At 49.7% G+C, this 26,946-nt stretch overlaps 2 protein-coding genes across 2 annotated transcripts in view; both read left to right on the top strand.

Annotated features, from left to right (window-relative positions):
* Window positions 1-299: 299 nt before the first annotated feature.
* Window positions 300-26,946, top strand: part of LOC127916932 (rho GTPase-activating protein 42-like) — a gene marked incomplete at its 5' end in the record, with an annotated part of 65,405 nt that continues 38,758 nt past the window's right edge. The window contains 2 exons of the mRNA XM_052500240.1: window positions 300-409; window positions 7,243-7,321. Of these exons, the coding sequence (XP_052356200.1) occupies window positions 300-409; window positions 7,243-7,321 (189 nt within the window). The remainder of the gene's footprint in view (window positions 410-7,242; window positions 7,322-26,946) is intronic.
* LOC127916935 (uncharacterized) lies at window positions 8,240-26,517 on the top strand. The gene is made up of 19 exons (XM_052500241.1): window positions 8,240-10,543; window positions 11,449-11,968; window positions 12,058-12,457; window positions 14,060-14,119; window positions 15,985-16,124; window positions 16,257-16,336; window positions 16,718-17,017; window positions 18,256-18,455; window positions 18,536-19,175; window positions 19,416-19,815; window positions 19,876-19,935; window positions 20,056-20,195; window positions 20,233-20,592; window positions 20,987-22,146; window positions 22,664-23,283; window positions 23,324-24,163; window positions 24,323-25,262; window positions 25,461-25,740; window positions 26,221-26,517. The coding sequence occupies exons 1-19, from the start codon at window positions 10,428-10,430 to the stop codon at window positions 26,315-26,317; spliced, it is 7,353 nt and encodes a 2,450-aa protein (XP_052356201.1). The 5' UTR covers window positions 8,240-10,427; the 3' UTR covers window positions 26,318-26,517.

Below are 26,946 nucleotides of genomic sequence, written 5' to 3'. Positions count from 1 at the left end.
TCTAATCATGAATCCCTCTGTTGTGTTCTACACCAGTCTAATCATTAATCCCTCTGTTGTGTTCTACACCAGTCTAATCATGAATCCCTCTGTTGTGTTCTACACCAGTCTAATCATGAATCCCTCTGTTGTGTTCTACACCAGTCTAATCATGAATCCCTCTGTTGTGTTCTACACCAGTCTAATCATGAATCCCTCCGTTGTGTCCTACACCAGTCTAATCATGAATCCCTCTAATCATGAATCCATCCGTTGTGTTCTACACCAGTCTAATCATGAATCCCTCCGTTGTGTTCTAGAATGGTCTGGTGGTGAGTCCATCTGAGATGTTCAAGCTGAAGTCCTGTATCCGAAGGAAGACTGACTCCATCGACAAGCGTTTCTGCTTCGACATCGAAGTGGTGGAGAGGTCTGTCATCATTATTCATATCAGTATTTGTATGAATCATCTTATTAATATTAAAATGCCGCTCCTATTTAGCCTGCTGGTCCCTGCCCTGTCTATGACTATGGCATGGCAACGGTAGTCAATGATGATGACAGTAACAGACCCAGTTGTCATCGTAATGCTTGTTATCATCGGACTTGTGCTGGTTCGTTCCACTGCAGTCACTTGGGACTGATTGCAACTTTGTGGGATTTGAAAAGACAGACGCCTTAATTGGGAAAACAAGTGGATGTCCCTTTTCATGAACTGTTTAAGCTCCCTGTTCAAACCTGATTGGACGTTTTTAACTCCCTGTTCAAACCTGATTGGACGTTTTTAACTCCCTGTTCAAACCTGATTGGACGTTTTTTTAGCTATTGTTATTATCAGTGTGTGGATGTGTTTAGATGTTTTCAGCTCTGTCTGTTCGTGTCCTGCATGTTCTTCTCAGTGTCCTTTCACTGAAGCCTTCTGTTTGACTAAATGTGCCATCTAAGTAAGCAGTCTTTATACGTACAATTGTCTTGTTTCAGTTTTCTGTTATTTGTACCCATTTCTTCTTCTCTCTCTGTGTTTCTTCGTGTCGATGTAGAACTGACATCTGTCATGGAACTCTATTGCGACCTCTTCAGTTAAAGTTCTGTAAAGTCCGGTATGTGACCAGTGACGTTACTATACTGTTACTATACTGTCCCCTCTCTCTCAGAGCAGTGAGCATGTTACTGCAGCGATGAGCATGTTACTGCAGCTATGAGCATGTTACTGCAGCTATGAGCATGTTACTGCAGCGATGAGCATGTTGCTGTAGCGATGAGCATGTTGCTGTAGCGATGAGCATGTTGCTGCAGCGATGAGCATGTTGCTGTAGCGATGAGCATGTTGCTGCAGCGATGAGCATGTTGCTGCAGCGATGAGCATGTTGCTGTAGCGATGAGCATGTTGCTGCAGCGATGAGCATGTTGCTGCAGCTATAATAATAATAATAATAATAATAATAATAATAATAATAATAATATATGCAGCGATGAGCATGTTGCTGTAGCGATGAGCATGTTGCTGCAGCGATGAGCATGTTGCTGTAGCGATGAGCATGTTGCTGCAGCGATGAGCATGTTACTGCAGCTATGAGCATGTTGCTGCAGCGATGAGCATGTTACTGCAGCTATGAGCATGTTGCTGTAGCGATGAGCATGTTGCTGCAGCGATGAGCATGTTGCTGTAGCGATGAGCATGTTACTGCAGCTATGAGCATGTTGCTGCAGCGATGAGCATGTTGCTGTAGCGATGAGCATGTTACTGCAGCTATGAGCATGTTGCTGCAGCGATGAGCATGTTGCTGCAGCGATGAGCATGTTGCTGCAGCGATGAGCATGTTGCTGCAGCGATGAGCATGTTGCTGTAGCGATGAGCATGTTGCTGCAGCGATGAGCATGTTGCTGCAGCGATGAGCATGTTGCTGTAGCGATGAGCATGTTGCTGTAGCGATGAGCATGTTGCTGTAGCGATGATCATGTTGCTGCATGTGTTCAAGGCTGATAGTCGTGCCCATTCATTCACTCACTGAATCTATCAAACTTTACAACTTCAAATTAACTTTGAATAAAATACATTGTTTTTTAAAAATCTTTCCATTCCACCAATCACAATCACCGAATCAGACTTCACCAATCACAATCACCGAATCAGACTTCACCAATCACAATCACCGAATCAGACTTCACCAATCACAATCACCGAATCAGACTTCACCAATCACAATCACCGAATCAGACTTCACCAATCACAATCACCGAATCAGACTTCACCAATCACAATCACCGAATCAGACTTCACCAATCACAATCACCGAATCAGACTTCACCAATCACAATCAATTTTGATGGGAAAGGAAAGCGTGACACAAAAATAATATTCCACTTGAATAATTTCTTCTCATCTGCAATTACTATAATAATTTATTTAAAATAATATTCCACTTGAATAATTTCTTCTCATCTGCAATTACTATAATAATTTATTGATTTTAATAATATCATTCTGACTTGAAGTAATGGAGTCATTCGTCAACTTGATTCCAATTGTACAATTGTCAGATTTCAGAGCCCCTTAATGCATGGGGGGAACATTGTTGATTTTAATACGACCGTAAATGTTTGACTAGTACAGTAAGAAGGACAGGAAGAGGCAGACAGACATTCAGATGCAGATCAAACCAGTCCTGGAGAACAAGGAGGAAAGCCATTGATCAAGTGGTTTTAATTGATGAGATGATGGCATCAGCACATTCAGGTCTTCGCTCGGCTGGGTCGGTGCGTTTCAGAATGGAGAGCGAGGGTGTAGCAGTAGCTAACCATCAGACCTGGATTCAAATACTATTTGAAATCTTTCAAATCATTTCAGCGTTTGTTCTATTTTGCCTAGGATGCCAGATGGGCAGGTCTACAGTTTGGGGAATTTTATATACGTACATTAATTGGTTTTAATTAATACAGGCAAACATTTTTAAAAAACAAAGTATTTTAAATGATTTCTAAAAGAGTATTTGAACCCAGGTCTGGTCAGAGCAGCTCTCTCTCTTCATCTCCAATCTGATGCTCTGCTGAGGTGAGCATGGACATTAACTCCTGTTTAACTGGCTGGGTAGCTAACTCATTTATCACCTGAAAGATCGGATATGCCCACAAGGTGCTTGTTCTAACCACAAGGGCAACGTGGAGCCACGACCCCAGTCATCTTCCTGTACGGTGTACTTTTGAGGACATCCTTATCCTCAAGCCTCACCCTGGGATTACGGTGGAGTTGCCGCTGATCTTAGGTCAGCTTTATTTATTTTCCTCCACTACTCGTTAGTATTGGGGAGGGAAGCTGATCCTAGATCTGAACCAAGGGAAAGTATACCCAGGAGCCCTCACACACCAGAGTGTGGCATGAGGCTTGCGACTGAGGTTGTCCTAAAATGGACACCGTATGTTCATCTCCAGCTCATCCATTCATCATCATTACATTACACTTTGCTGTCTGGGTGTTCTGAGTCGCCACAGCAGTCAGGCCGCTCTATTCCAACACATCAGCAGCATCGGCTGCAGCATCTAGCTACATGGCTTTCAGCTGGCGCTAACTCTTACTACTAGCCGGTGGGCGGTAATGTTGGGAATGCATCAATATATGAGTTCATGTTAACATTTATTTACTATTGCCTGGATACTATTATATGGATAATATTACATGGATACTATTACATTTGGGGCGGCAGGGTAGCCTAGTGGTTAGAGCATTGGACTAGTAACCGGAAGGTTGCAAGTTCAAATCCCCGAGCTGACAAGGTACAAAATCTGTCGTTCTGCCCCTGAACAGGGAGTTAACCCACTGTTCCTAGGCCGTCATTGAAAATAAGAATTTGTTTAAAAAAAAAAAACATTAGTACTATAAAATAAAAAAAACATTAGTACTATTACATGGATAATATTGCATTAATATTATTACATGGATACTATTGCATTAGTACTATTACATTAGTACTATTACATTAATACTATAACATTAATACTATTACATGGATAATATTACATGGATACTATTACATGGATACTATTGCATTAGTACTATTACATGGATAATACTACATTAATACTATTACATAAGTACTATTACATTAATATTATAACACTAATACATTAATACTATTAGATTAGTACTATTACATTAGTGCTATTTCATTAATACTATTCCATTAGAACTGGTATATTAATACTATTACATTCATACTATTATATTAATACTATTACATGGGTACTATTACATGGATACTATTACATTAGTACTATTACATTAGTACTATTACATTAATACTATAACATTAATACTATAACAGTAATACTATTACATGGATAATATTGCATTAATATTATTACATGGATACTATTGCATTAGTACTATTACATTAGTACTATTGCATTAATACTACAACATTTATACTATTGCATTAATACTATTACAGTAGTACTATTACATCAGCACTATAACATTAGTACTATCACATTAATACTACTGCATTAGTACTATTACACTAGTACTATTACATCAGTACTATAGCGGTAATACTAGTACATTAGTACTATAACATTAATACTGTAACATTCATACTAGTGCATTAGTACTATTACATTGGTACTATTACATTAGTGCTATAACATTAGTACTATAACATTAACACTAGTACATTAGTACTATCATATTAATACTATAACATTAGTACTATCACATTAATACTATAACATTAATACTATTACATTAGTACTATAACATTAATACTATTACACTAGTACTATTACATCAGTACTATAGCGTTAATACTAGTACATTAGTACTATAACATTAATACTATAACATTAATACGAGTACATTAGTACTATTACATTAGTACTATAACATTACTATGAGTACATTAGTACTATTACATTAATAATATTACATTAGTACTATAACATTAATACTAGTACATTAGTACTATATAATTAATACTAGTACATTAATACTACAACATTAATACTAGTACATTAATACTAGTACATTAGTACTATATCAGTAATACTATAACATTGATACTGGTACATTAGTACTATTACATTAATACCATAACATTAATACTATTACATTAGTACTATAACAGTAATTTTAGTACAATCATACTGGTACATTAGGACTATATCATTAATACTATAACATGCATACTATTGCATTAGTACTATTACATTAATACTATTACATGGATATTATTACATTAGTACTATTACATTTACATTACATTTAAGTCATTTAGCAGACGCTCTTATCCAGAGCGACTTACAAATTGGTGCATATTACATTAACACTATAACATTAGTACTATTACATTAGTACTATAACATTAATACTAGTACATTCATACTAGTACATTAGTACTATATCATTAATACTATAACATTAATACTATAACATTAATACTATTACATTAGTACTATAACATTAATACTAGTACATTCATACTAGTACATTAGTACTATAACATTAATACTATAACATGAATACTATTACATTAGTACTATAACATTAATACTAGTACATTCATACTAGTACATTAGTACTATTACATTAATACTATAACATGAATACTATTACATTAGTACTAGAACATTAATACTAGTACATTAATACTATTACATTAATACTATTACATTAATACCATTACATTAGTACTATAACATTAATACTAGTACATTCATACTAGTACATTAATACTATTACATTAATACTATAACATTAATACTATTACATTAGTACTATAACATGAATACTAGTACATTCATACTAGTACATTAGTACTATATCATTAATACTATAACATGAATACTATTACATTAGTACTATAACATTAATACTAGTACATTTATACTAGAACATTAGTACTATTACATTAATACTATAACATTAATACTATTACATTAGTACTATAACATGAATACTAGTACATTCATACTAGTACATTAGTACTATATCATTAATACTATAACATGAATACTATTACATTAGTACTATAACATTAATACTAGTACATTTATACTAGTACATTAGTACTATTACATTAATACTATAACATTAATACTATTACATTAGTACTATAACATTAATACTAGTACATTCATACTAGTACATTAGTACTATTACATTAATACTATAACATTAATACTATTACATTAGTACTACAACATTAATACTAGTACATTCATACTAGTACATTAGTACTATTACATTAATACTATAACATTAATACTATTACATTAGTACTATAACATGAATACTAGTACATTCATACTAGTACATTAGTACTATATCATTAATACTATAACATTAATACTATAACATTAATACTATTACATTAGTACTATAACATTAATACTAGTACATTCATACTAGTACATTAGTACTATAACATTAATACTATAACATGAATACTATTACATTAGTACTATAACATTAATACTAGTACATTCATACTAGTACATTAATACTATTACATTAATACTATAACATTAATACTATTACATTAGTACTATAACATGAATACTAGTACATTAGTACTATATCATTAATACTATAACATTAATACTAGTACATTTATACTAGTACATTAGTAATATAAAATTAATACTATAACATGAATACTAATACCTACTGTAGGCCTTTTATTAGTATGTTCATTCCAGATCATTTGGGACGGGACAGAAACATTATGCACAAAACATTGGCAAGGCCCAGAGGCATGATGCACACAAACTGCATATTGTTTCACGAAGGCAGCCTCTACTGTCAGTGGTTTAATTTACTGTCATAGTGATCCAAAATGGCTGTGTATTCAGAGATTAGACCCACCTGGAGAGATACAGGGAATGCATGCAAGGAGGACAAAATCAAATCAAGCACTATGTTCATCATTTGGAGTGGGAATGTAAACACTGACATGATTTAGAGAGGGACACAGTACTGTGTGAAGACTACTATGTTTAATTAAGCACAGTAGTCATTTCATTGAATTCATTTGCTAGAGGTGTTTGCTGTTTAAACATGGCCTCTGCTACTGCATCACTATGAGTCCGACTCAAACGGCACCCTATGCACGACTTTTGACCAGACACCGATGGGAGATGGAGAGCCTAGGGGTCCTGGGCAAAAGTAGTGCAATATATAGGGAATAGGGTGCCATTTGGGATGAAGGCTTATGGACCCTGGGCATTGAGATGTGACTGATGTGTCCTGTGTGGTGTGTGAACCTGTTCCAGGCATGGCATCGTGACTCTCCAGGCTCTGTCTGAGTCCAACAGAAGGCTGTGGCTGGAGGCTATGGATGGCAAGGAGCCGGTGAGGAACCTCTCCCTCTGTTCTCTTCTACTCTCTCCCTCTCCCTCTGTTTTCTTCTCATGTCTCCCTCTCTCTTCTCACCTCTCCCTCTCTCTTCTCACCTCTCCCTCTCCCCTCACCTCTCTCTCTCATCTCTCCCTCTCGTCTCATCTCTCACTCTCTCTTCGTTTCTCTTCTCATCTCTCCCTCTCTTCTCATATCTCCCTCTCTTCTCTCTCTCCCTCTCTCTTCTCTCTCCCTCTCTCTCTCTTCTCTCTCCCTCTCTCTTCTCTTCTCTCTCCCTCTCTCTTCTCTTCTCTCTCCCTCTCTCTTCTCTTCTCTCTCCCTCTCTCTTCTCATCTCTCCCTCTCTGTTCTCTTCTCACCTCTCTCTTTCTTCTCTTCTCTCTCTCCCTCTCTCTTCTCTTCTCTCCCTCTCTCTTCTCACCTCTCACTCTCTGTTCTCTTCTTCTCACCCTCTCCTTTATATTCTCTCCCTCTCTTCTCACCTCTCCCTCTCTTCTCATCTCTCCCTCTCTTCTCATCTCTCCTCTCTGTCTTCTCTCTCCCTCTCTCCTCTCTCTCTTCTCTCCTCTCTTCTCTCTCTTCTCACCACTCCCTCTCTGTTCTCTTCTCTCCCTCTCCTTTATATTCTCTCCCCTCTCTTCTCTCTCCCTCTCTTCTCATCTCTCCCTCTCTCCTCTCACCTCTCCTTCTCTCTTCTCTCTCCCTCTCTCTTCTCACCACTCTCTCTCCTCTCTCCCTCTCACCTCTCTCTCTCTTCCTCTCTCCTCTCACCTCCCTCTCTACTCACACCTCTCCCTCTCTCTCTCTCTTCTCTCTCCCTCTCTCTCTTCTCATCTCTCCTCTCTCCTCACACCTCTCCCTCTCTGTTCTCTTCTCTCCCTCTCTCTTCTCTCTTCTCTCCCTCTCTCTTCTATCTCTCTCCATCTCTCTTCTCTCCCTCTCTCTTCTCATCTCTCCCTCTCTCCTCACACCTCTCCCTCTCTGTTCTCTTCTCTCCCTCTCTCTTCTCTCTCTTCTCATCTCTCCCTTTCTCCTCACACCTCTCCATCTCTGTTCTCTTCTCTCCCTCTCCTTTATCTTCTCTCCCTCTCTCTTCTCTCTCTATCCCTCTCTCTTCTCTTCTCTCCCCTCTCCCTCTCTCTTCTCTCTCTCCCTCTCTCTTCTCTTCTCTCTCCCTCTTCTCATCTCTCCCTCTCTCCTCACACCTCTCCCTCTCTGTTCTCTTCTCTCCCTCTCTCTTCTCTCTCTTCTCTCTTCTCTCCCTCTCTCTTCTCTCTCTCTCCCTCTCTCTTCTCTCCCTCTCTCTTCTCATCTCTCCCTCTGTCTTCTCTCTTCTCTCCCTCTCTCTTCTCTCTTCTCTCCCTCTCTCTTCTCTCTTCTCTCCCTCTCTCTTCTCTCTCTCTCCCTCTCTCTTCTCTCCCTCTCTCTTCTCATCTCTCCCTCTCTCTTCTCTCCCTCTCTCTTCTCATCTCTCCCTCTCTCTTCTCTCTTCTCTCCCTCTCTCTTCTCTCTTCTCTCCCTCTCTCTTCTCTCTCTCTCCCTCTCTGATCTCTCCCTCTCTCTTCTCATCTCTCCCTCTCTCCTCCCACCTCTCCAACTCTGCTCTTTTCTTCATACTCTCTCCCCCTGTCTCTTTCTCTCTTGCACGTTCTCTCTTCCTTTCTCTCTCTATTTTATTTTCACCCACCCCCCCCCTCTCTCTCTCTCCCTTTCTATCTTTCCTTTTATATCCCCACTCCAGTGCAGTCTAGCTGGTTCTGATGTCTGGCAGGGACACAGTGAAAATATGTTTGTCTTTGGTGCCCCCTTCTGGTTGTATGAAACATAACTATACTGTAGCTTTTGGAAAGGTGTGTCAAACTCAATTCCTGGTGGGCTGTATGTCTAAGGGTTTTCACCCCTTCCCTTAAACTTGATTGATCAACTAACATCATTGATTAGTTAGGAACTCCCGTTGTTACCTGGTTGTGTAGGTTGTAGCTCTTTACACCTGTACAGGTATACAGGTTGAACTCCCGTTGTTACCTGGTTGTGTAGGTTGTAGCTCTTTACGCCTGTACAGGTATACAGGTTGAACTCCTGTTGTTACCTGGTTGTGTAGGTTGTAGCTCTTTACGCCTGTACAGGTATACAGGTTGAACTCCTGTTGTTACCTGGTTGTGTAGGTTGTAGCTCTTTACACCTGTACAGGTATACAGGTTGAACTCCCGTTGTTACCTGGTTGTGTAGGTTGTAGCTCTTTACACCTGTACAGGTATACAGGTTGAACTCCCGTTGTTACCTGGTTGTGTAGGTTGTAGCTCTTTACACCTGTACAGGTATACAGGTTGAACTCCTGTTGTTACCTGGTTGTGTAGGTTGTAGCTCTTTACGCCTGTACAGGTATACAGGTTGAACTCCCGTTGTTACCTGGTTGTGTAGGTTGTAGCTCTTTACACCTGTACAGGTATACAGGTTGAACTCCTGTTGTTACCTGGTTGTGTAGGTTGTAGCTCTTTACACCTGTACAGGTATACAGGTTGAACTCCTGTTGTTACCTGGTTGTGTAGGTTGTAACTCTTTACACCTGTACAGGTATACAGGTTGAACTCACGTTGTTACCTGGTTGTGTAGGTTGTAGCTCTTTACACCTGTACAGGTATACAGGTTGAAAATGGCAGATTTGGCCACTGATAAACAGTTGCATTGAAATACAGTGGCTAAATGGAATACTTTATGTTTTTTTGAACAGCCATTCTGAACCGTAAGATGCCTCCATCCCTCCTGGTTATTGGGCAAATTAAGATCTCAGACTCAATGTATTTTGAAAGATGAAACATTAAAGATTACAATAAGTACCGCTTTGATGTCATTACAAGCAAGCCAAATGACCAGTTGACCCAGATTGTGATAGATAAAATACAGTTTTTGGGTTGCGTAAATAACAACAGTAATTGTGAGATGGTGGGGGATGCAGGGCTGTGTTCCAAACAAAACAACAACAAGTGTGCTTGATCTAGTTCCTCATCGGCATAGCTAGGAGAGATAACAATTAAAAATAAACACCTTATAGTTGAATAATCTTTTTTGAGTCATAAAAGTTCATTGAAATTACTTGAACTATGCACACTTGGAGAGGTGTGTGGGAACTTGGAGAGGTGTGTGGCCACTTGGAGAGGTGTGTGGCCACTTGGAGAGGTGTGTTGGAACTTGGAGAGGTGTGTGGCCACTTGGAGAGGTGTGTGGGAACTTGGAGAGGTGTGTGGGAACTTGGAGAGGTGTGTGACCACTTGGAGAGGTGTGTGGCCACTAGGAGAGGCATGTGGGTACTTGGAGAGGTGTGTGGGAACTTGGAGAGGTGTGTGGCCACTTGGAGAGTTGTGTGGCCACTTGGAGAGGTGTGTGGCCACTTGGAGGTGTGTGGCCACTTGGAGGTGTGTGGCCACTTGAGAGGTGTGTGGCCACTTGGAGAGGTGTGTGGAACTTGGAGAGGTGTGTGGCCACTTGGAGAGGTGTGTGGCTTGGAGAGGTGTGTGGGAACTTGGAGAGGTGTGTGGGAACTTGGAGAGGTGTGTGGGAACTTGGAGAGGTGTGTGGGAACTTGGAGAGGTGTGTGGCCACTTGGAGAGTGTGGGAACTTGGAGAGGTGTGTGGGAACTTGGAGAGGTGTGTGGCCACTTGGAGGTGTGTGGGAACTTGGAGAGGTGTGGGCCACTTGGAGAGGTGTGTGGCCACTTGGAGGTGTGTGGGAACTTGGAGAGGTGTGTGGAACTTGGAGAGGTGTGTGGGAACTTGGAGAGGTGTGTGGCCACTTGGAGGTGTGTGGGAACTTGGAGAGGTGTGTGGGAACTTGGAGAGGTGTGTGGGAACTTGGAGAGGTGTGTGGCCACTTGGAGGGTGTGGGAACTTGGAGAGGTGTGGGAACTTGGAGAGGTGTGTGGAGGAGGTGTGTGGGGACTTGGAGAGGTGTGTGGCCACTTGGAGAGGTGTGTGGGACTTGGAGAGGTGTGTGGCCACTTGGAGGTGAGGTGTGTGCCACTTGGAGGTGTGTGGGAACTTGGAGAGGTGTGTGGCCACTTGGAGAGGTGTGTGGGAACTTGGAGAGGTGTGTGAACTTGGAGAGGTGTGTGGCCACTTGGAGAGGTGTGTGGCCACTTGGAGAGGTGTGTGGGAACTTGGAGAGGTGTGTGGGAACTTGGAGAGGTGTGTGGGAACTTGGAGAGGTGTGTGGGAACTTGGAGAGGTGTGTGGGAACTTGGAGAGGTGTGTGGCCACTTGGAGAGGTGTGTGGCCACTTGGAGAGGTGTGTGGGAACTTGGAGAGGTGTGTGGGAACTTGGAGAGGTGTGTGGGAACTTGGAGAGGTGTGTGGCCACTTGGAGAGGTGTGTGGGAACTTGGAGAGGTGTGTGGGAACTTGGAGAGGTGTGTGGCCACTTGGAGAGGTGTGTGGCCACTTGGAGAGGTGTGTGGCCACTTGGAGAGGTGTGTGGGAACTTGGAGAGGTGTGTGGCCACTTGGAGAGGTGTGTGGGAACTTGGAGAGGTGTGTGGCCACTTGGAGAGGTGTGTGGGAACTTGGAGAGGTGTGTGGGAACTTGGAGAGGTGTGTGGCCACTTGGAGAGGTGTGTGGCCACTTGGAGAGGTGTGTGGGAACTTGGAGAGGTGTGTGGGAACTGTGTGGCCACTTGGAGAGGTGTGGGAACTTGGAGAGGTGTGTGGCCACTTGGAGAGGTGTGTGGGAACTTGGAGAGGTGTGTGGGAACTTGGAGAGGTGTGTGGCCACTTGGAGAGGTGTGTGGGAACTTGGAGAGGTGTGTGGCCACTTGGAGAGGTGTGTGGGAACTTGGAGAGGTGTGTGGGAACTTGGAGAGGTGTGTGGGCACTTGGAGAGGTGTGTGGCCACTTGGAGAGGTGTGTGGGAACTTGGAGAGGTGTGTGGGAACTTGGAGAGGTGTGTGACCACTTGGAGAGGTGTGTGGCCACTTGGAGAGGCGTGTGGGAACTTGGAGAGGTGTGTGGGAACTTGGAGAGGTGTGTGGCCACTTGGAGAGGTGTGTGGCCACTTGGAGAGGTGTGTGGCCACTTGGAGAGGTGTGTGGGAACTTGGAGAGGTGTGTGGGAAGTTGGAGAGGTGTGTGGGAAATTGGAGAGGTGTGTGGGAACTTGGAGAGGTGTGTGGGAACTTGGAGAGGTGTGTGGGAACTTGGAGAGGTGTGTGGCCACTTGGAGAGGTGTGTGGGAACTTGGAGAGGTGTGTGGCCACTTGGAGAGGTGTGTGGCCACTTGGAGAGGTGTGTGGGAACTTGGAGAGGTGTGTGGGAACTTGGAGAGGTGTGTGGCCACTTGGAGAGGTGTGTGGGAACTTGGAGAGGTGTGTGGGAACTTGGAGAGGTGTGTGGGAACTTGGAGAGGTGTGTGGCCACTTGGAGAGGTGTGTGGCCACTTGGAGAGGTGTGTGGAACTTGGAGAGGTGTGTGGGAACTTGGAGAGGTGTGTGGGAACTTGGAGAGGTGTGTGGCCACTTGGAGAGGTGTGTGGGAACTTGGAGGTGTGTGAGGAGAGGTGTGTGGCCACTTGGAGAGGTGTGTGGGAACTTGGAGAGTGTGTGGGAACTTGGAGAGTGTGTGCCACTTGGAGAGGTGTGTGGCCACTTGGAGAGGTGTGTGGGAACTTGGAGAGGTGTGTGGCCACTTGGAGAGGTGTGTGGGAACTTGGAGAGGTGTGTGTGGGAAGTTGGAGAGGTGTGTGGGAACTTGGAGAGGTGTGTGGGAACTTGGAGAGGTGTGTGGCCACTTGGAGAGGTGTGTGGCCACTTGGAGAACTTGGAGAGTGTGTGGGAAGGTGTGTGGCCACTTGGAGAACTTGGAGAAGTGTGTGGGAACTTGGAGAGGTGTGTGGCCACTTGGAGAGGTGTGTGGGAACTTGGAGAGGTGTGTGGAACTTGGAGAGGTGTGTGGGAACTTGGAGAGGTGTGTGGCCACTTGGAGAGTGTGTGGGAACCAAGGTTGGAAGGTGTGTGGCCACTTGAGAGTGTGTGGAGAGGTGTGTGGGAACTTGGAGAGTGTGTGGGAACTTGGAGAGGTGTGTGTGGCCACTTGGAGAGGTGTGTGGCCACTTGGAGGTGTGTGGGAACTTGGAGAGGTGTGTGGCCACTTGGAGAGGTGTGTGGCCACTTGAGAGTGTGTGGCCACTTGGAGAGGTGTGTAGGGAACTTGGAGAGGTGTGTGGGAACTTGGAGAGGTGTGTGGGAACACTGGAGAGGTGTGTGGGAACTTGGAGAGGTGTGGAACTTGGAGAGGTGTGTGGGAACTTGGAGAGGTGTGTGGGAACTTGGAGAGGTGTGTGGGAACTTGGAGAGGTGTGTGGGACTTGGAGAGGTGTGTGGGAACTTGGAGAGGTGTGTGGCCACTTGGAGAGGTGTGTGGGAACTTGGAGAAGTGTGTGGGAACTTGGAGAGGTGTGAACACTTGTGTGGCCACTTGGAGGTGTGTGGGAAGGTGTGTGGGAACTTGGAGAGGTGTGTGGCCACTTGGAGAGGTGTGTGGCCACTTGAGAAGTGTGTGGCCACTTGGAGAGGTGTGTGGGAACTTGGAGAGGTGTGTGGGAACTTGGAGAGGTGTGTGGGAACTTGGAGAGGTGTGTGGCCACTTGGAGAGGTGTGTGGGAACTTGGAGAGGTGTGTGGCCACTTGGAGAGGTGTGTGGCCACTTGGAGAGGTGTGTGGAACTTGGAGGTGTGTGGGAACTTGGAGAGGTGTGTGGCCACTTGGAGAGGTGTGTGGCCACTTGGAGAGGTGTGTGGCCACTTGGAGAGGTGTGTGGAACTTGGAGAGGTGTGTGGCCACTTGGAGAGGTGTGTGGGAACTTGGAGAGGTGTGTGGCCACTTGGAGAGGTGTGTGGGAACTTGGAGAGGTGTGTGGGAACTTGGAGGTGGTGTGTGGGAACTGGAGAGGTGTGTGAACTGGGAACTTGGAGAGGTGTGTGGCCACTTGGAGAGGTGTGTGGCCACTTGAGGTGTGTGGGAACTTGGAGAGGTGTGTGGCCACTTGGAGAGGTGTGTGGGAAGGCGTGTGGGGAACTTGGAGGTGTGTGGGAACTTGGAGAGGTGTGTGGAACTTGGAGAGGTGTGTGGCCACTTGGAGAGGTGTGGAGAGGTGTGGGAACTTGGAGAGGTGTGTGGGAACTTGAGAGTGTGTGGCCACTTGGAGAGGTGTGTGAGGAGGTGTGTGGCCACTTGGAGAGGTGTGTGGCCACTTGGAGAGGCGTGTGGGTACTTGGAGAGGTGTGTGGGAACTTGGAGAGGTGTGTGGCCACTTGGAGAGGTGTGTGGCCACTTGAGAGTGTGTGGCCAACTTGGAGAGGTGTGTGGGAACTTGAGAGGTGTGTGGGAACTTGGAGAGGTGTGTGGGAACTTGGAGAGGTGTGTGGGAACTTGGAGAGGAGAGGTGTGTGGGAACTTGGAGAGGTGTGTGGGAACTTGGAGAGTGTGTGGGAAGAGGTGTGGAGAGGTGTGTGGCCACTTGGAGAGGTGTGTGGGAACTTGGAGAGGTGTGTGGGAACTTGAGAGGTGTGTGTGGCCACTTGGAGAGTGTGTGGCCACTTGGAGAGGTGTGTGGAGAGGTGTGTGGGAACTTGGAGAGGTGTGTGGCCACTTGGAGAGGTGTGTGGCCACTTGGAGAGGTGTGTGGGAACTTGTGTGTGGGAACTTGGAGAGGTGTGTGGCCACTTGGAGAGGTGTGTGGCCACTTGGAGAGGTGTGTGGGAACTTGGAGAGGTGTGTGGGAACTTGGAGAGGTGTGTGAACTTGGAGAAGTGTGTGGCCACTTGGAGAGGTGTGTGGGAACTTGGAGAGGTGTGTGGGAACTTGGAGAGGTGTGTGGCCACTTGGAGAGTGTGTGGCCACTTGGAGAGGAGAGGTGTGGCCACTTGGAGAGGTGTGTGGGAACTTGGAGAGGTGTGTGGGAACTTGGAGAGGTGTGTGGGAACTTGGAGAGGTGTGTGGGAACTTGGAGAGGTGTGTGGGAACTTGGAGAGGTGTGGAACTTGGAGAGGTGTGTGGAACTTGGAGAGGTGTGTGGCCACTTGGAGGTGTGTGGCCACTTGGAGAGGTGTGTGGGAACTTGGAGAGGTGTGTGGCCACTTGGAGAGGTGTGTGGTGTTGGAGAGGTGTGTGGGAACTTGGAGAGGTGTGTGGCCACTTGAGGTGTGTGGCCACTTGGAGAGGTGTGGGAACTTGGAGAGGTGTGTGGCCACTTGGAGAGTGTGTGGCCAACTTGGAGAGGTGTGTGGGAACACTTGAGAGTGTGTGGGAACTTGGAGAGGTGTGTGGGAACTTGGAGAGGTGTGTGGGAACTTGGAGAGGTGTGTGGCCTTGGAGAGGTGTGTGAGGAGAGGTGTGTGGCCACTTGGAGAGGTGTGTGGCCACTTGGAGAGGTGTGTGGGAACTTGGAGAGGTGTGTGGGAACTTGGAGAGGTGTGTGGCCACTGGCCACTTGGAGGTGTGTGGGAAGGTGTGGAGAGTGTGTGGGAACTTGGAGAGGTGTGTGGCCACTTGGAGAGGTGTGTGGCCACTTGGAGAGTGTGTGGGCCACTTGGAGAGGTGTGTGGGAACTTGGAGAGGTGTGTGGCCACTTGGAGAGGTGTGTGGCCACTTGGAGAGGTGTGTGGAACTTGGAGAGGTGTGTGGGAACTTGGAGAAGTGTGTGGCCACTTGGAGAGGTGTGTGGGAACTTGGAGAGGTGTGTGGCCACTTGGAGAGGTGTGTGGCCACTTGGAGAGGTGTGTGGGAACTTGGAGAGGTGTGTGGGAACTTGGAGAGGTGTGGGGAACTTGGAGAGGTGTGTGGGAACTTGGAGAGGTGTGTGGGAACTTGGAGAGGTGTGTGGCCACTTGGAGAGGTGTGTGTTGGAGAGGTGTGGGAACTTGGAGAGGTGTGTGGGAACTTGGAGAGGTGTGTGGGAACTTGGAGAGGTGTGTGGCCACTTGGAGAGGTGTGTGGGAACTTGGAGAGGTGTGTGGGAACTTGGAGAGGTGTGTGGCCACTTGGAGAGGTGTGTGGCCAACTTGGAGAGGTGTGTGGCCACTTGGAGAGGTGTGTGGCCACTTGGAGAGGTGTGTGGGAACTTGGAGAGGTGTGTGGCCCTGTGGAGAGGTGTGTGGAACTTGGAGAGGTGTGTGGCAACTTGGAGAGGTGTGTGGGAACTTGGAGAGGTGTGTGGGAACTTGGAGAGGTGTGTGGGAACTTGGAGAGGTGTGTGAACTTGGAGAGGTGTGTGGCCACTTGGAGAGTGTGTGTGGGTGTGTGGCTTGAGGTGTGTGGGAACTTGGAGAAGTGTGTGGGAACTTGGAGAGGTGTGTGGCCACTTGGAGAGGTGTGTGGGAACTTGGAGAGGTGTGTGGGAACTTGGAGAGGTGTGTGGGAACTTGGAGAGGTGTGTGGCCACTTGGAGAGGTGTGTGGGAACTTGGAGAGGTGTGTGGGAACTTGGAGAGGTGTGTGGCCACTTGGAGAGGTGTGTGGCCACTTGGAGAGGTGTGTGGCCACTTGGAGAGGTGTGTGGGAACTTGGAGAGGTGTGTGGGAACTTGGAGAGGTGTGTGGCCACTTGGAGAGGTGTGTGGGAACTTGGAGAGGTGTGTGGCCACTTGGAGAGGTGTGTGGCCACTTGGAGAGGTGTGTGGGAACTTGGAGAGGTGTGTGGCCACTTGGAGAGGTGTGTGGGAACTTGGAGAGTGTGTGGCCACTTGGAGAGGTGTGTGGCCACTTGGAGAGGTGTGTGGCCACTTGGAGAGGTGTGTGGCCAGAGGGTGTGTGGAACTTGGGAACTTGGAGAGGGTGTGTGGCCACTTGGAGAGGTGTGTGGGACTTGGAGAGGTGTGTGCCACTTGGAGAGGTGTGTGGCCACTTGGAGAGGTGTGTGGGAACTTGGAGAGGTGTGTGGGAACTTGGAGAGGTGTGTGGGAACTTGGAGAGGTGTGTGGAACTTGGAGAGGTGTGTGGCCACTTGGAGAAGTGTGTGGGAACTTGGAGGTGTGTGCCAACTTGGAGAGGTGTGTTGGAACTTGGAGAGGTGTGGCCACTTGGAGAGGTGTGTGGCCACTTGGAGAGCCACTTGAGAGGTGTGTGGCCACTTGGAGAGGTGTGTGGCCACTTGGAGAGGTGTGTGGGAACTTGGAGAGGTGTGTGAACTTGGAGAGGTGTGTGGCCACTTGGAGAGGTGTGTGGGAACTTGGAGAGGTGTGTGGGAACTTGGAGAGGTGTGTGGCCACTTGGAGGTGTGTGGCCACTTGGAGAGTGTGTGGCCACTTGGAGAGGGTGTGTGGGAACTTGGAGAGGTGTGTGGCCACTTGGAGAGGTGTGTGGGAACTTGGAGAGGTGTGTGGAACTTGGAGAGGTGTGTGGGAACTTGGAGAGGTGTGTGGGAACTTGGAGAGGTGTGTGGCCACTTGGAGAGGTGTGTGGCCTTGGAGAGTGTGTGGGAACTTGGAGAGGTGTGTGGCCACTTGGAGAGGTGTGTGCCACTTGGAGAGGTGTGTGGGAACTTGGAGAGGTGTGTGGCCACTTGGAGAGGTGTGTGGGAACTTGGAGAGGTGTGTGGGAACTTGGAGAGGTGTGTGGGAACTTGGAGAAGTGTGTGGGAACTTGGAGAGGTGTGTGGCCACTTGGAGAGGTGTGTGGCCACTTGGAGAGGTGTGTGGCCACTTGGAGAAGTGTGTGGGAACTTGGAGAGGTGTGTGGCCACTTGGAGAGGTGTGTGGGAACTTGGAGGTGTGTGCCACTTGGAGAGGTGTGTTGAACTTGGAGGGTGTGTGGCCACTTGGAGAGGTGTGTGGCCACTTGGAGAGGTGTGTGGCCACTTGGAGGCGTGTGCCACTTGGAGAGGTGTGTGCCACTCTGGAGAAGTTGGAGAGGTGTGTGGCCACTTGGAGAGGTGTGTGGGAACTTGGAGAGGTGTGTGGGAACTTGGAGAGGTGTGTGGCCACTTGGAGAGGTGTGTGGCCACTTGGAGAGGTGTGTGGGAACTTGGAGAGGTGTGTGGCCACTTGGAGAGGTGTGTGGGAACTTGGAGAGGTGTGTGGGAACTTGGAGAGGTGTGTGGGAACTTGGAGAGGTGTGTGACCACTTGGAGAGGTGTGTGGCCACTTGGAGAGGTGTGTGGGTACTTGGAGAGGTGTGTGGGAACTTGGAGAGGTGTGTGGCCACTTGGAGAGGTGTGTGGCCACTTGGAGAGGTGTGTGGCAACTTGGAGAGGTGTGTGGGAACTTGGAGAGGTGTGTGAGAACTTGGAGAGGTGTGTGGGAACTTGGAGAGGTGTGTGGCCACTTGGAGAGGTGTGTGGGAACTTGGAGAGGTGTGTGGGAACTTGGAGAGGTGTGTGGGAACTTGGAGAGGTGTGTGGCCACTTGGAGAGGTGTGTGGCCACTTGGAGAGGTGTGTGGCCACTTGGAGAGGTGTGTGGGAACTTGGAGAGGTGTGTGGCCACTTGGAGAGGTGTGTGGGAAGTTGGAGAGGTGTGTGGGAAGTTGGAGAGGTGTGTGGGAAATTGGAGAGGTGTGTGGGAAGTTGGAGAAGTGTGTGGGAACTTGGAGAGCTGTGTGGCCACTTGGAGAGGTGTGTGGCCACTTGGAGAGGTGTGTGGCCACTTGGAGAGGTGTGTGGGAACTTGGAGAAGTGTGTGGGAACTTGGAGAAGTGTGTGGCCACTTGGAGAGGTGTTTGGGAACTTGGAGAAGTGTGTGGGAACTTGGAGAGGTGTGTGGCCACTTGGAGAGGTGTGTGGGAACTTGGAGAAATGTGTGGGAACTTGGAGAGGTGTGTGGCCACTTGGAGAAGTGTGTGGGAACTTGGAGAAGTGTGTGGGAACTTGGAGAGGTGTGTGGGAACTTAGATAGGTGTGTGGGAACTTGGAGAGGTGTGTGGGAACTTGGAGAGGTATGTGGGAACTTGGAGAGGTGTGTGGCCACTTGGAGAGGCGTGTGGCCACTTGGAGAGGCGTGTGGGTACTTGGAGAGGCGTGTGGGTACTTGGAGAGGTGTGTGGCCACTTGGAGAGGCGTGTGGGTACTTGGAGAGGCGTGTGGGAACTTGGAGAGTTGTGTGGCCACTTGGAGAGGTGTGTGGCCACTTGGAGAGGTGTGTGGGAACTTGGAGAGGTGTGTGAGAACTTGGAGAGGTGTGTGGGAACTTGGAGAGGTGTGTGGCCACTTGGAGAGGTGTGTGGGAACTTGGAGAGGTGTGTGGCCACTTGGAGAGGTGTGTGGCCACTTGGAGAGGTGTGTGGCCACTTGGAGAGATGTGTGGGAACTTGGAGAGGTGTGTGGGAACTTGGAGAGGTGTGTGGCCACTTGGAGAGGTGTGTGGGAAGTTGGAGAGGTGTGTGGGAAGTTGGAGAGGTGTGTGGGAAATTGGAGAGGTGTGTGGGAAGTTGGAGAAGTGTGTGGGAACTTGGAGAGCTGTGTGGCCACTTGGAGAGGTGTGTGGCCACTTGGAGAGGTGTGTGGCCACTTGAAGAGGTGTGCGGGAACTTGGAGAAGTGTGTGGGAACTTGGAGAAGTGTGTGGCCACTTGGAGAGGTGTGTGGGAACTTGGAGAAGTGTGTGGGAACTTGGAGAGGTGTGTGGCCACTTGGAGAGGTGTGTGGGAACTTGGAGAAATGTGTGGGAACTTGGAGAGGTGTGTGGCCACTTGGGAAAGTGTGTGGGAACTTGGAGAAGTGTGTGGGAACTTGGAGAGGTGTGTGGCCACTTGGAGAGGTGTGTGGGAACTTGGAGAGGTGTGTGGCCACTTGGAGAGGTGTGTGGCCACTTGGAGAGGTGTGTGGGAACTTGGAGAGGTGTGTGGCCACTTGGAGAGGCGTGTGGCCACTTGGAGAGGCGTGTGGCCACTTGGAGAGGTGTGTGGCCACTTGGAGTGTGTGGCCACTTGGAGAGGCGTGTGGCCACTTGGAGAGGTGTGTGGCCACTTGGAGAGGTGTGTGGGAACTTGGAGAGGTGTGTGGGAACTTGGAGAGGTGTGTGGCCACTTGGAGAGGTGTGTGGGAACTTGGAGAGGTGTGTGGCCACTTGGAGAGGTGTGTGGCCACTTGGAGAGGTGTGTGGGAACTTGGAGAGGTGTGTGGGAACTTGGAGAGGTGTGTGGGAACTTGGAGAGGTGTGTGACCACTTGGAGAGGTGTGTGGCCACTTGGAGAGGCGTGTGGGTACTTGGAGAGGTGTGTGGGAACTTGGAGAGGTGTGTGGCCACTTGGAGAGTTGTGTGGCCACTTGGAGAGGTGTGTGGCCACTTGGAGAGGTGTGTGGGAACTTGGAGAGGTGTGTGAGAACTTGGAGAGGTGTGTGGGAACTTGGAGAGGTGTGTGGCCACTTGGAGAGGTGTGTGGGAACTTGGAGAGGTGTGTGGGAACTTGGAGAGGTGTGTGGGAACTTGGAGAGGTGTGTGGCCACTTGGAGAGGTGTGTGGCCACTTGGAGAGGTGTGTGGCCACTTGGAGAGATGTGTGGGAACTTGGAGAGGTGTGTGGCCACTTGGAGAGGTGTGTGGGAAGTTGGAGAGGTGTGTGGGAAGTTGGAGAGGTGTGTGGGAAGTGGAGAGGTGTGTGGGAAGTTGGAGAAGTGTGTGGGAACTTGGAGAGGTGTGTGGCCACTTGGAGGTGTGTGGCCACTTGGAGAGGTGTGGCCACTGGAGAGGTGTGTGGGAACTTGGAGAAGTGTGTGGGAACTTGGAGAAGTGTGTGGCCACTTGGAGAGGTGTTTGGGAACTTGGAGAAGTGTGTGGGAACTTGGAGAGGTGTGTGGCCACTTGGAGAGGTGTGTGGGAACTTGGAGAAATGTGTGGGAACTTGGAGAGGTGTGTGGCCACTTGGGGAAGTGTGTGGGAACTTGGAGAAGTGTGTGGGAACTTGGAGAGGTGTGTGGGAACTTAGATAGGTGTGTGGGAACTTGGAGAGGTGTGTGGGAACTTGGAGAGGTATGTGGGAACTTGGAGAGGTGTGTGGCCACTTGGAGAGGTGTGTGGCCACTTGGAGAGGTGTGTGGCCACTTGGAGAGGCGTGTGGCCACTTGGAGAGGCGTGTGGGTACTTGGAGAGGCGTGTGGGTACTTGGAGAGGTGTGTGGGAACTTGGAGAGGTGTGTGGCCACTTGGAGAGGTGTGTGGCCACTTGGAGAGGTGTGTGGGAACTTGGAGAGGTGTGTGGGAACTTGGAGAGGTGTGTGGCCACTTGGAGAGGTGTGTGGGAACTTGGAGAGGTGTGTGGCCACTTGGAGAGGTGTGTGGCCACTTGGAGAGGTGTGTGGGAACTTGGAGAGGTGTGTGGCCACTTGGAGAGGCGTGTGGCCACTTGGAGGGGCGTGTGGCCACTTGGAGAGGCGTGTGGCCACTTGGAGAGGCGTGTGGCCACTTGGAGAGGCGTGTGGCCACTTGGAGAGGTGTGTTGGAACTTGGAGAGGTGTGTGGCCACTTGGAGAGGTGTGTGGCCACTTGGAGAGGTGTGTGGGAACTTGGAGAGGTGTGTGGGAACTTGGAGAGGTGTGTGGGAACTTGGAGAGGTGTGTGGCCACTTGGAGAGGTGTGTGGGAACTTGGAGAGGTGTGTGGCCACTTGGAGAGGTGTGTGGCCACTTGGAGAGGTGTGTGGCCACTTGGAGAGGTGTGTGGGAACTTGGAGAGGTGTGTGGGAACTTGGAGAGGTGTGTGGCCACTTGGAGAGATGTGTGGGAACTTGGAGAGGTGTGTGGCCACTTGGAGAGGTGTGTGGGAACTTGGAGAGGTGTGTGGGAACTTGGAGAGGTGTGTGGGAACTTGGAGAGGTTTGTGGGAACTTGGAGAGGTGTGTGGCCACTTGGAGAGGTGTGTGGGAATTTGGAGGGTGTGTGGTAACTTGAGAGTGTGTGGCCACTTGGAGAGGTGTGTGGCCACTTGGAGAGGCGTGTGGGTACTTGGAGAGGTGTGTGGGAACTTGGAGAGGTGTGTGGCCACTTGGAGAGGTGTGTGGCCACTTGGAGAGGTGTGTGGCCACTTGGAGAGGTGTGTGGGAACTTGGAGAGGTGTGTGGGAACTTGGAGAGGTGTGTGGCCACTTGGAGAGGTGTGTGGGAAGTTGGAGAGGTGTGTGGGAAATTGGAGAGGTGTGTGGGAAGTTGGAGAAGTGTGTGGGAACTTGGAGAGGTGTGTGGCCACTTGGAGAGGTGTGTGGCCACTTGGAGAGGTGTGTGGGAACTTGGAGAAGTGTGTGGGAACTTGGAGAAGTGTGTGGCCACTTGGAGAGGTGTTTGGGAACTTGGAGAGGTGTGTGGGAACTTAGATAGGTGTGTGGGAACTTGGAGAGGTGTGTAGGAACTTGGAGAGGTATGTGGGAACTTGGAGAGGTGTGTGGCCACTTGGAGAGGTGTGTGGCCACTTGGAGAGGCGTGTGGCCACTTGGAGAGGCGTGTGGGTACTTGGAGAGGCGTGTGGGCACTTGGAGAGGTGTGTGGGAACTTGGAGAGGTGTGTGGCCACTTGGAGAGGTGTGTGGCCACTTGGAGAGGTGTGTGGGAACTTGGAGAGGTGTGTGGGAACTTGGAGAGGTGTGTGGCCACTTGGAGAGGTGTGTGGGAACTTGGAGAGGTGTGTGGCCACTTGGAGAGGTGTGTGGCCACTTGGAGAGGTGTGTGGGAACTTGGAGAGGTATGTGGGAACTTGGAGAGGTGTGTGGCCACTTGGAGAGGCGTGTGGCCACTTGGAGAGGCGTGTGGCCACTTGGAGAGGCGTGTGGCCACTTGGAGAGGTGTGTGGGAACTTGGAGAGGTGTGTGGGAACTTGGAGAGGTGTGTGGCCACTTGGAGAGGTGTGTGGCCACTTGGAGAGGTGTGTGGCCACTTGGAGAGGTGTGTGGGAACTTGGAGAGGTGTGTGGGAACTTGGAGAGGTGTGTGGCCACTTGGAGAGGTGTGTGGGAAGTTGGAGAGGTGTGTGGGAAGTTGGAGAGGTGTGTGGGAAATTGGAGAGGTGTGTGGGAAATTGGAGAGGTGTGTGGGAACTTGGAGAGGTGTGTGGCCACTTGGAGAGGTGTGTGGCCACTTGGAGAGGTGTGTGGCCACTTGGAGAGGTGTGTGGGAACTTGGAGAAGTGTGTGGGAACTTGGAGAAGTGTGTGGGAACTTGGAGAAGTGTGTGGCCACTTGGAGAGGTGTTTGGGAACTTGGAGAAGTGTGTGGGAACTTGGAGAGGTGTGTGGCCACTTGGAGAGGTGTGTGGGAACTTGGAGAAATGTGTGGGAACTTGGAGAGGTGTGTGGCCACTTGGGGAAGTGTGTGGGAACTTGGAGAAGTGTGTGGGAACTTGGAGAGGTGTGTGGGAACTTAGATAGGTGTGTGGGAACTTGGAGAGGTGTGTGGGAACTTGGAGCGGTGTGTGGCCACTTGGAGAGGTGTGTGGGAACTTGGAGAAATGTGTGGGAACTTGGAGAGGTGTGTGGCCACTTGGAGAGGCGTGTTGGAACTTGGAGAGGTGTGTGGCCACTTGGAGAGGTGTTTGGGAACTTGAGGAAGTGTGTGGGAACTTGGAGAGGTGTGTGGCCACTTGGAAGGGTGTGTGGCCACTTGGAGAGGTGTGTGGCCACTTGGAGAGGTGTGTGGCCACTTGGAGAGGTGTGTGGCCACTTGGGGAAGTGTGTGGGAACTTGGAGAAGTGTGTGGGAACTTGGAGAGGTGTGTGGGAACTTAGATAGGTGTGTGGGAACTTGGAGAGGTGTGTGGGAACTTGGAGAGGTGTGTGGCCACTTGGAGAGGCGTGTGGGTACTTGGAGAGGTGTGTGGCCACTTGGAGAGGTGTGTGGCCACTTGGAGAGGTGTGTGGCCACTTGGAGAGGCGTGTGGGTACTTGGAGAGGTGTGTGGCCACTTGGAGAGGTGTGTGGCCACTTGGAGAGGTGTGTGGCCACTTGGAGAGGTGTGTGGGAACTTGGAGAGGTGTGTGAGAACTTGGAGAGGTGTGTGGCCACTTGGAGAGGTGTGTGGAACTTGGAGAGGTGTGTGGGAACTTGGAGAGGTGTGTGGGAACTTGGAGAGGTGTGTGGCCACTTGGAGAGGTGTGTGGCCACTTGGAGAGGTGTGTGGCCACTTGGAGAGGTGTGTGGCCACTTGGAGAGGTGTGTGGGAACTTGGAGAGGTGTGTGGGAACTTGGAGAGGTGTGTGGCCACTTGGAGAGGTGTGTGGGAACTTGGAGAGGTGTGTGGCCACTTGGAGAGGTGTGTGGGAACTTGGAGAGGTGTGTGGGAACTTGGAGAGGTGTGTGGCCACTTGGAGAGGTGTGTGGCCACTTGGAGAGGCGTGTGGGTACTTGGAGAGGTGTGTGGCCACTTGGAGAGGTGTGTGGCCACTTGGAGAGGTGTGTGGCCACTTGGAGAGGTGTGTGGGAACTTGGAGAGGTGTGTGGGAACTTGGAGAGGTGTGTGGCCACTTGGAGAGGTGTGTGGGAACTTGGAGAGGTGTGTGGGAACTTGGAGAGGTGTGTGGGAACTTGGAGAGGTGTGTGGCCACTTGGAGAGGTGTGTGGCCACTTGGAGAGGTGTGTGGCCACTTGGAGAGGTGTGTGGCCACTTGGAGAGGTGTGTGGGAACTTGGAGAGGTGTGTGGGAACTTGGAGAGGTGTGTGGCCACTTGGAGAGGTGTGTGGGAACTTGGAGAGGTGTGTGGCCACTTGGAGAGGTGTGTGGGAACTTGGAGAGGTGTGTGGGAACTTGGAGAGGTGTGTGGGAACTTGGAGAGGTGTGTGGGAACTTGGAGAGGTGTGTGGCCACTTGGAGAGGTGTGTGGGAACTTGGAGAGGTGTGTGGTAACTTGGAGAGGTGTGTGGCCACTTGGAGAGGTGTGTGGCCACTTGGAGAGGCGTGTGGGTACTTGGAGAGGTGTGTGGGAACTTGGAGAGGTGTGTGGCCACTTGGAGAGGTGTGTGGCCACTTGGAGAGGTGTGTGGCCACTTGGAGAGGTGTGTGGGAACTTGGAGAGGTGTGTGGGAACTTGGAGAGGTGTGTGGGAACTTGGAGAGGTGTGTGGCCACTTGGAGAGGTGTGTGGGAACTTGGAGAGGTGTGTGGGAACTTGGAGAGGTGTGTGGCCACTTGGAGAGGTGTGTGGCCACTTGGAGAGGTGTGTGGCCACTTGGAGGCGTGTGGCCACTTGGAGAGGCGTGTGGCCACTTGGAGAGGCGTGTGGGTACTTGGAGAGGCGTGTGGGTACTTGGAGAGGTGTGTGGGAACTTGGAGAGGTGTGTGGCCACTTGGAGAGGTGTGTGGCCACTTGGAGAGGTGTGTGGGAACTTGGAGAGGTGTGTGGGAACTTGGAGAGGTGTGTGGCCACTTGGAGAGGCGTGTGGCCACTTGGAGAGGCGTGTGGCCACTTGGAGAGGTGTGTGGGAACTTGGAGAGGTGTGTGGCCACTTGGAGAGGTGTGTGGGTACTTGGAGAGGTGTGTGGCCACTTGGAGAGTTGTGTGGCCACTTGGAGAGGTGTGTGGCCACTTGGAGAGGTGTGTGGGAACTTGGAGAGGTGTGTGAGAACTTGGAGAGGCGTGTGGGAACTTGGATAGGTGTGTGGGAACTTGGAGAGGTGTGTGGCCACTTGGAGAGGTGTGTGGGAACTTGGAGAAGTGTGTGGGAACTTGGAGAGGTTTGTGGCCACTTGGAGAGGTGTGTGGCCACTTGGAGAGGTGTGTGGGAACTTGGAGAGGTGTGTGGGAACTTAGAGAGGTGTGTGGCCACTTGGAGAGGTGTGTGGGAACTTGGAGAGGTGTGTGGCCACTTGGAGAGGTGTGTGGCCACTTGGAGAGGTGTGTGGGAACTTGGAGAGGTGTGTGGGAACTTGGAGAGGTGTGTGGCCACTTGGAGAGATGTGTGGCCACTTGGAGAGGTGTGTGGCCACTTGGAGAGGTGTGTGGCCACTTGGAGAGGCGTGTGGGTACTTGGAGAGGTGTGTGGGAACTTGGAGAGGTGTGTGGCCACTTGGAGAGGTGTGTGGGAACTTTGAGAGGTGTGTGGGAACTTTGAGAGGTGTGTGGGAACTTTGAGAGGTGTGTGGGAACTTGGAGAGGTGTGTGGGAACTTGGAGAGGTGTGTGGGAACTTGGAGAGGTATGTGGGAACTTGGAGAGGTGTGTGGCCACTTGGAGAGGTGTGTGGCCACTTGGAGAGGCGTGTGGCCACTTGGAGAGGCGTGTGGCCACTTGGAGAGGCGTGTGGGTACTTGGAGAGGCGTGTGGGTACTTGGAGAGGCGTGTGGGTACTTGGAGAGGCGTGTGGGAACTTGGAGAGGTGTGTGGCCACTTGGAGAGGTGTGTGGCCACTTGGAGAGGTGTGTGGCCACTTGGAGAGGTGTGTGGGAACTTGGAGAGGTGTGTGGGAACTTGGAGAGGTGTGTGGCCACTTGGAGAGGTGTGTGGCCACTTGGAGAGGTGTGTGGCCACTTGGAGAGGTGTGTGGGAACTTGGAGAGGTGTGTGGGAACTTGGAGAGGTGTGTGGCCACTTGGAGAGGTGTGTGGGAACTTGGAGAGGTGTGTGGCCACTTGGAGAGGTGTGTGGGAACTTGGAGAGGTGTGTGGGAACTTGGAGAGGTGTGTGGCCACTTGGAGAGGCGTGTGGCCACTTGGAGAGGCGTGTGGCCACTTGGAGAGGCGTGT

Source organism: Oncorhynchus keta, unplaced genomic scaffold (assembly GCF_023373465.1).
Source record: "Oncorhynchus keta strain PuntledgeMale-10-30-2019 unplaced genomic scaffold, Oket_V2 Un_contig_1012_pilon_pilon, whole genome shotgun sequence".
NCBI classification, from domain to species: Eukaryota; Metazoa; Chordata; class Actinopteri; order Salmoniformes; family Salmonidae; genus Oncorhynchus; species Oncorhynchus keta.
This window is presented reverse-complemented; position numbering and strand designations above follow the sequence as displayed.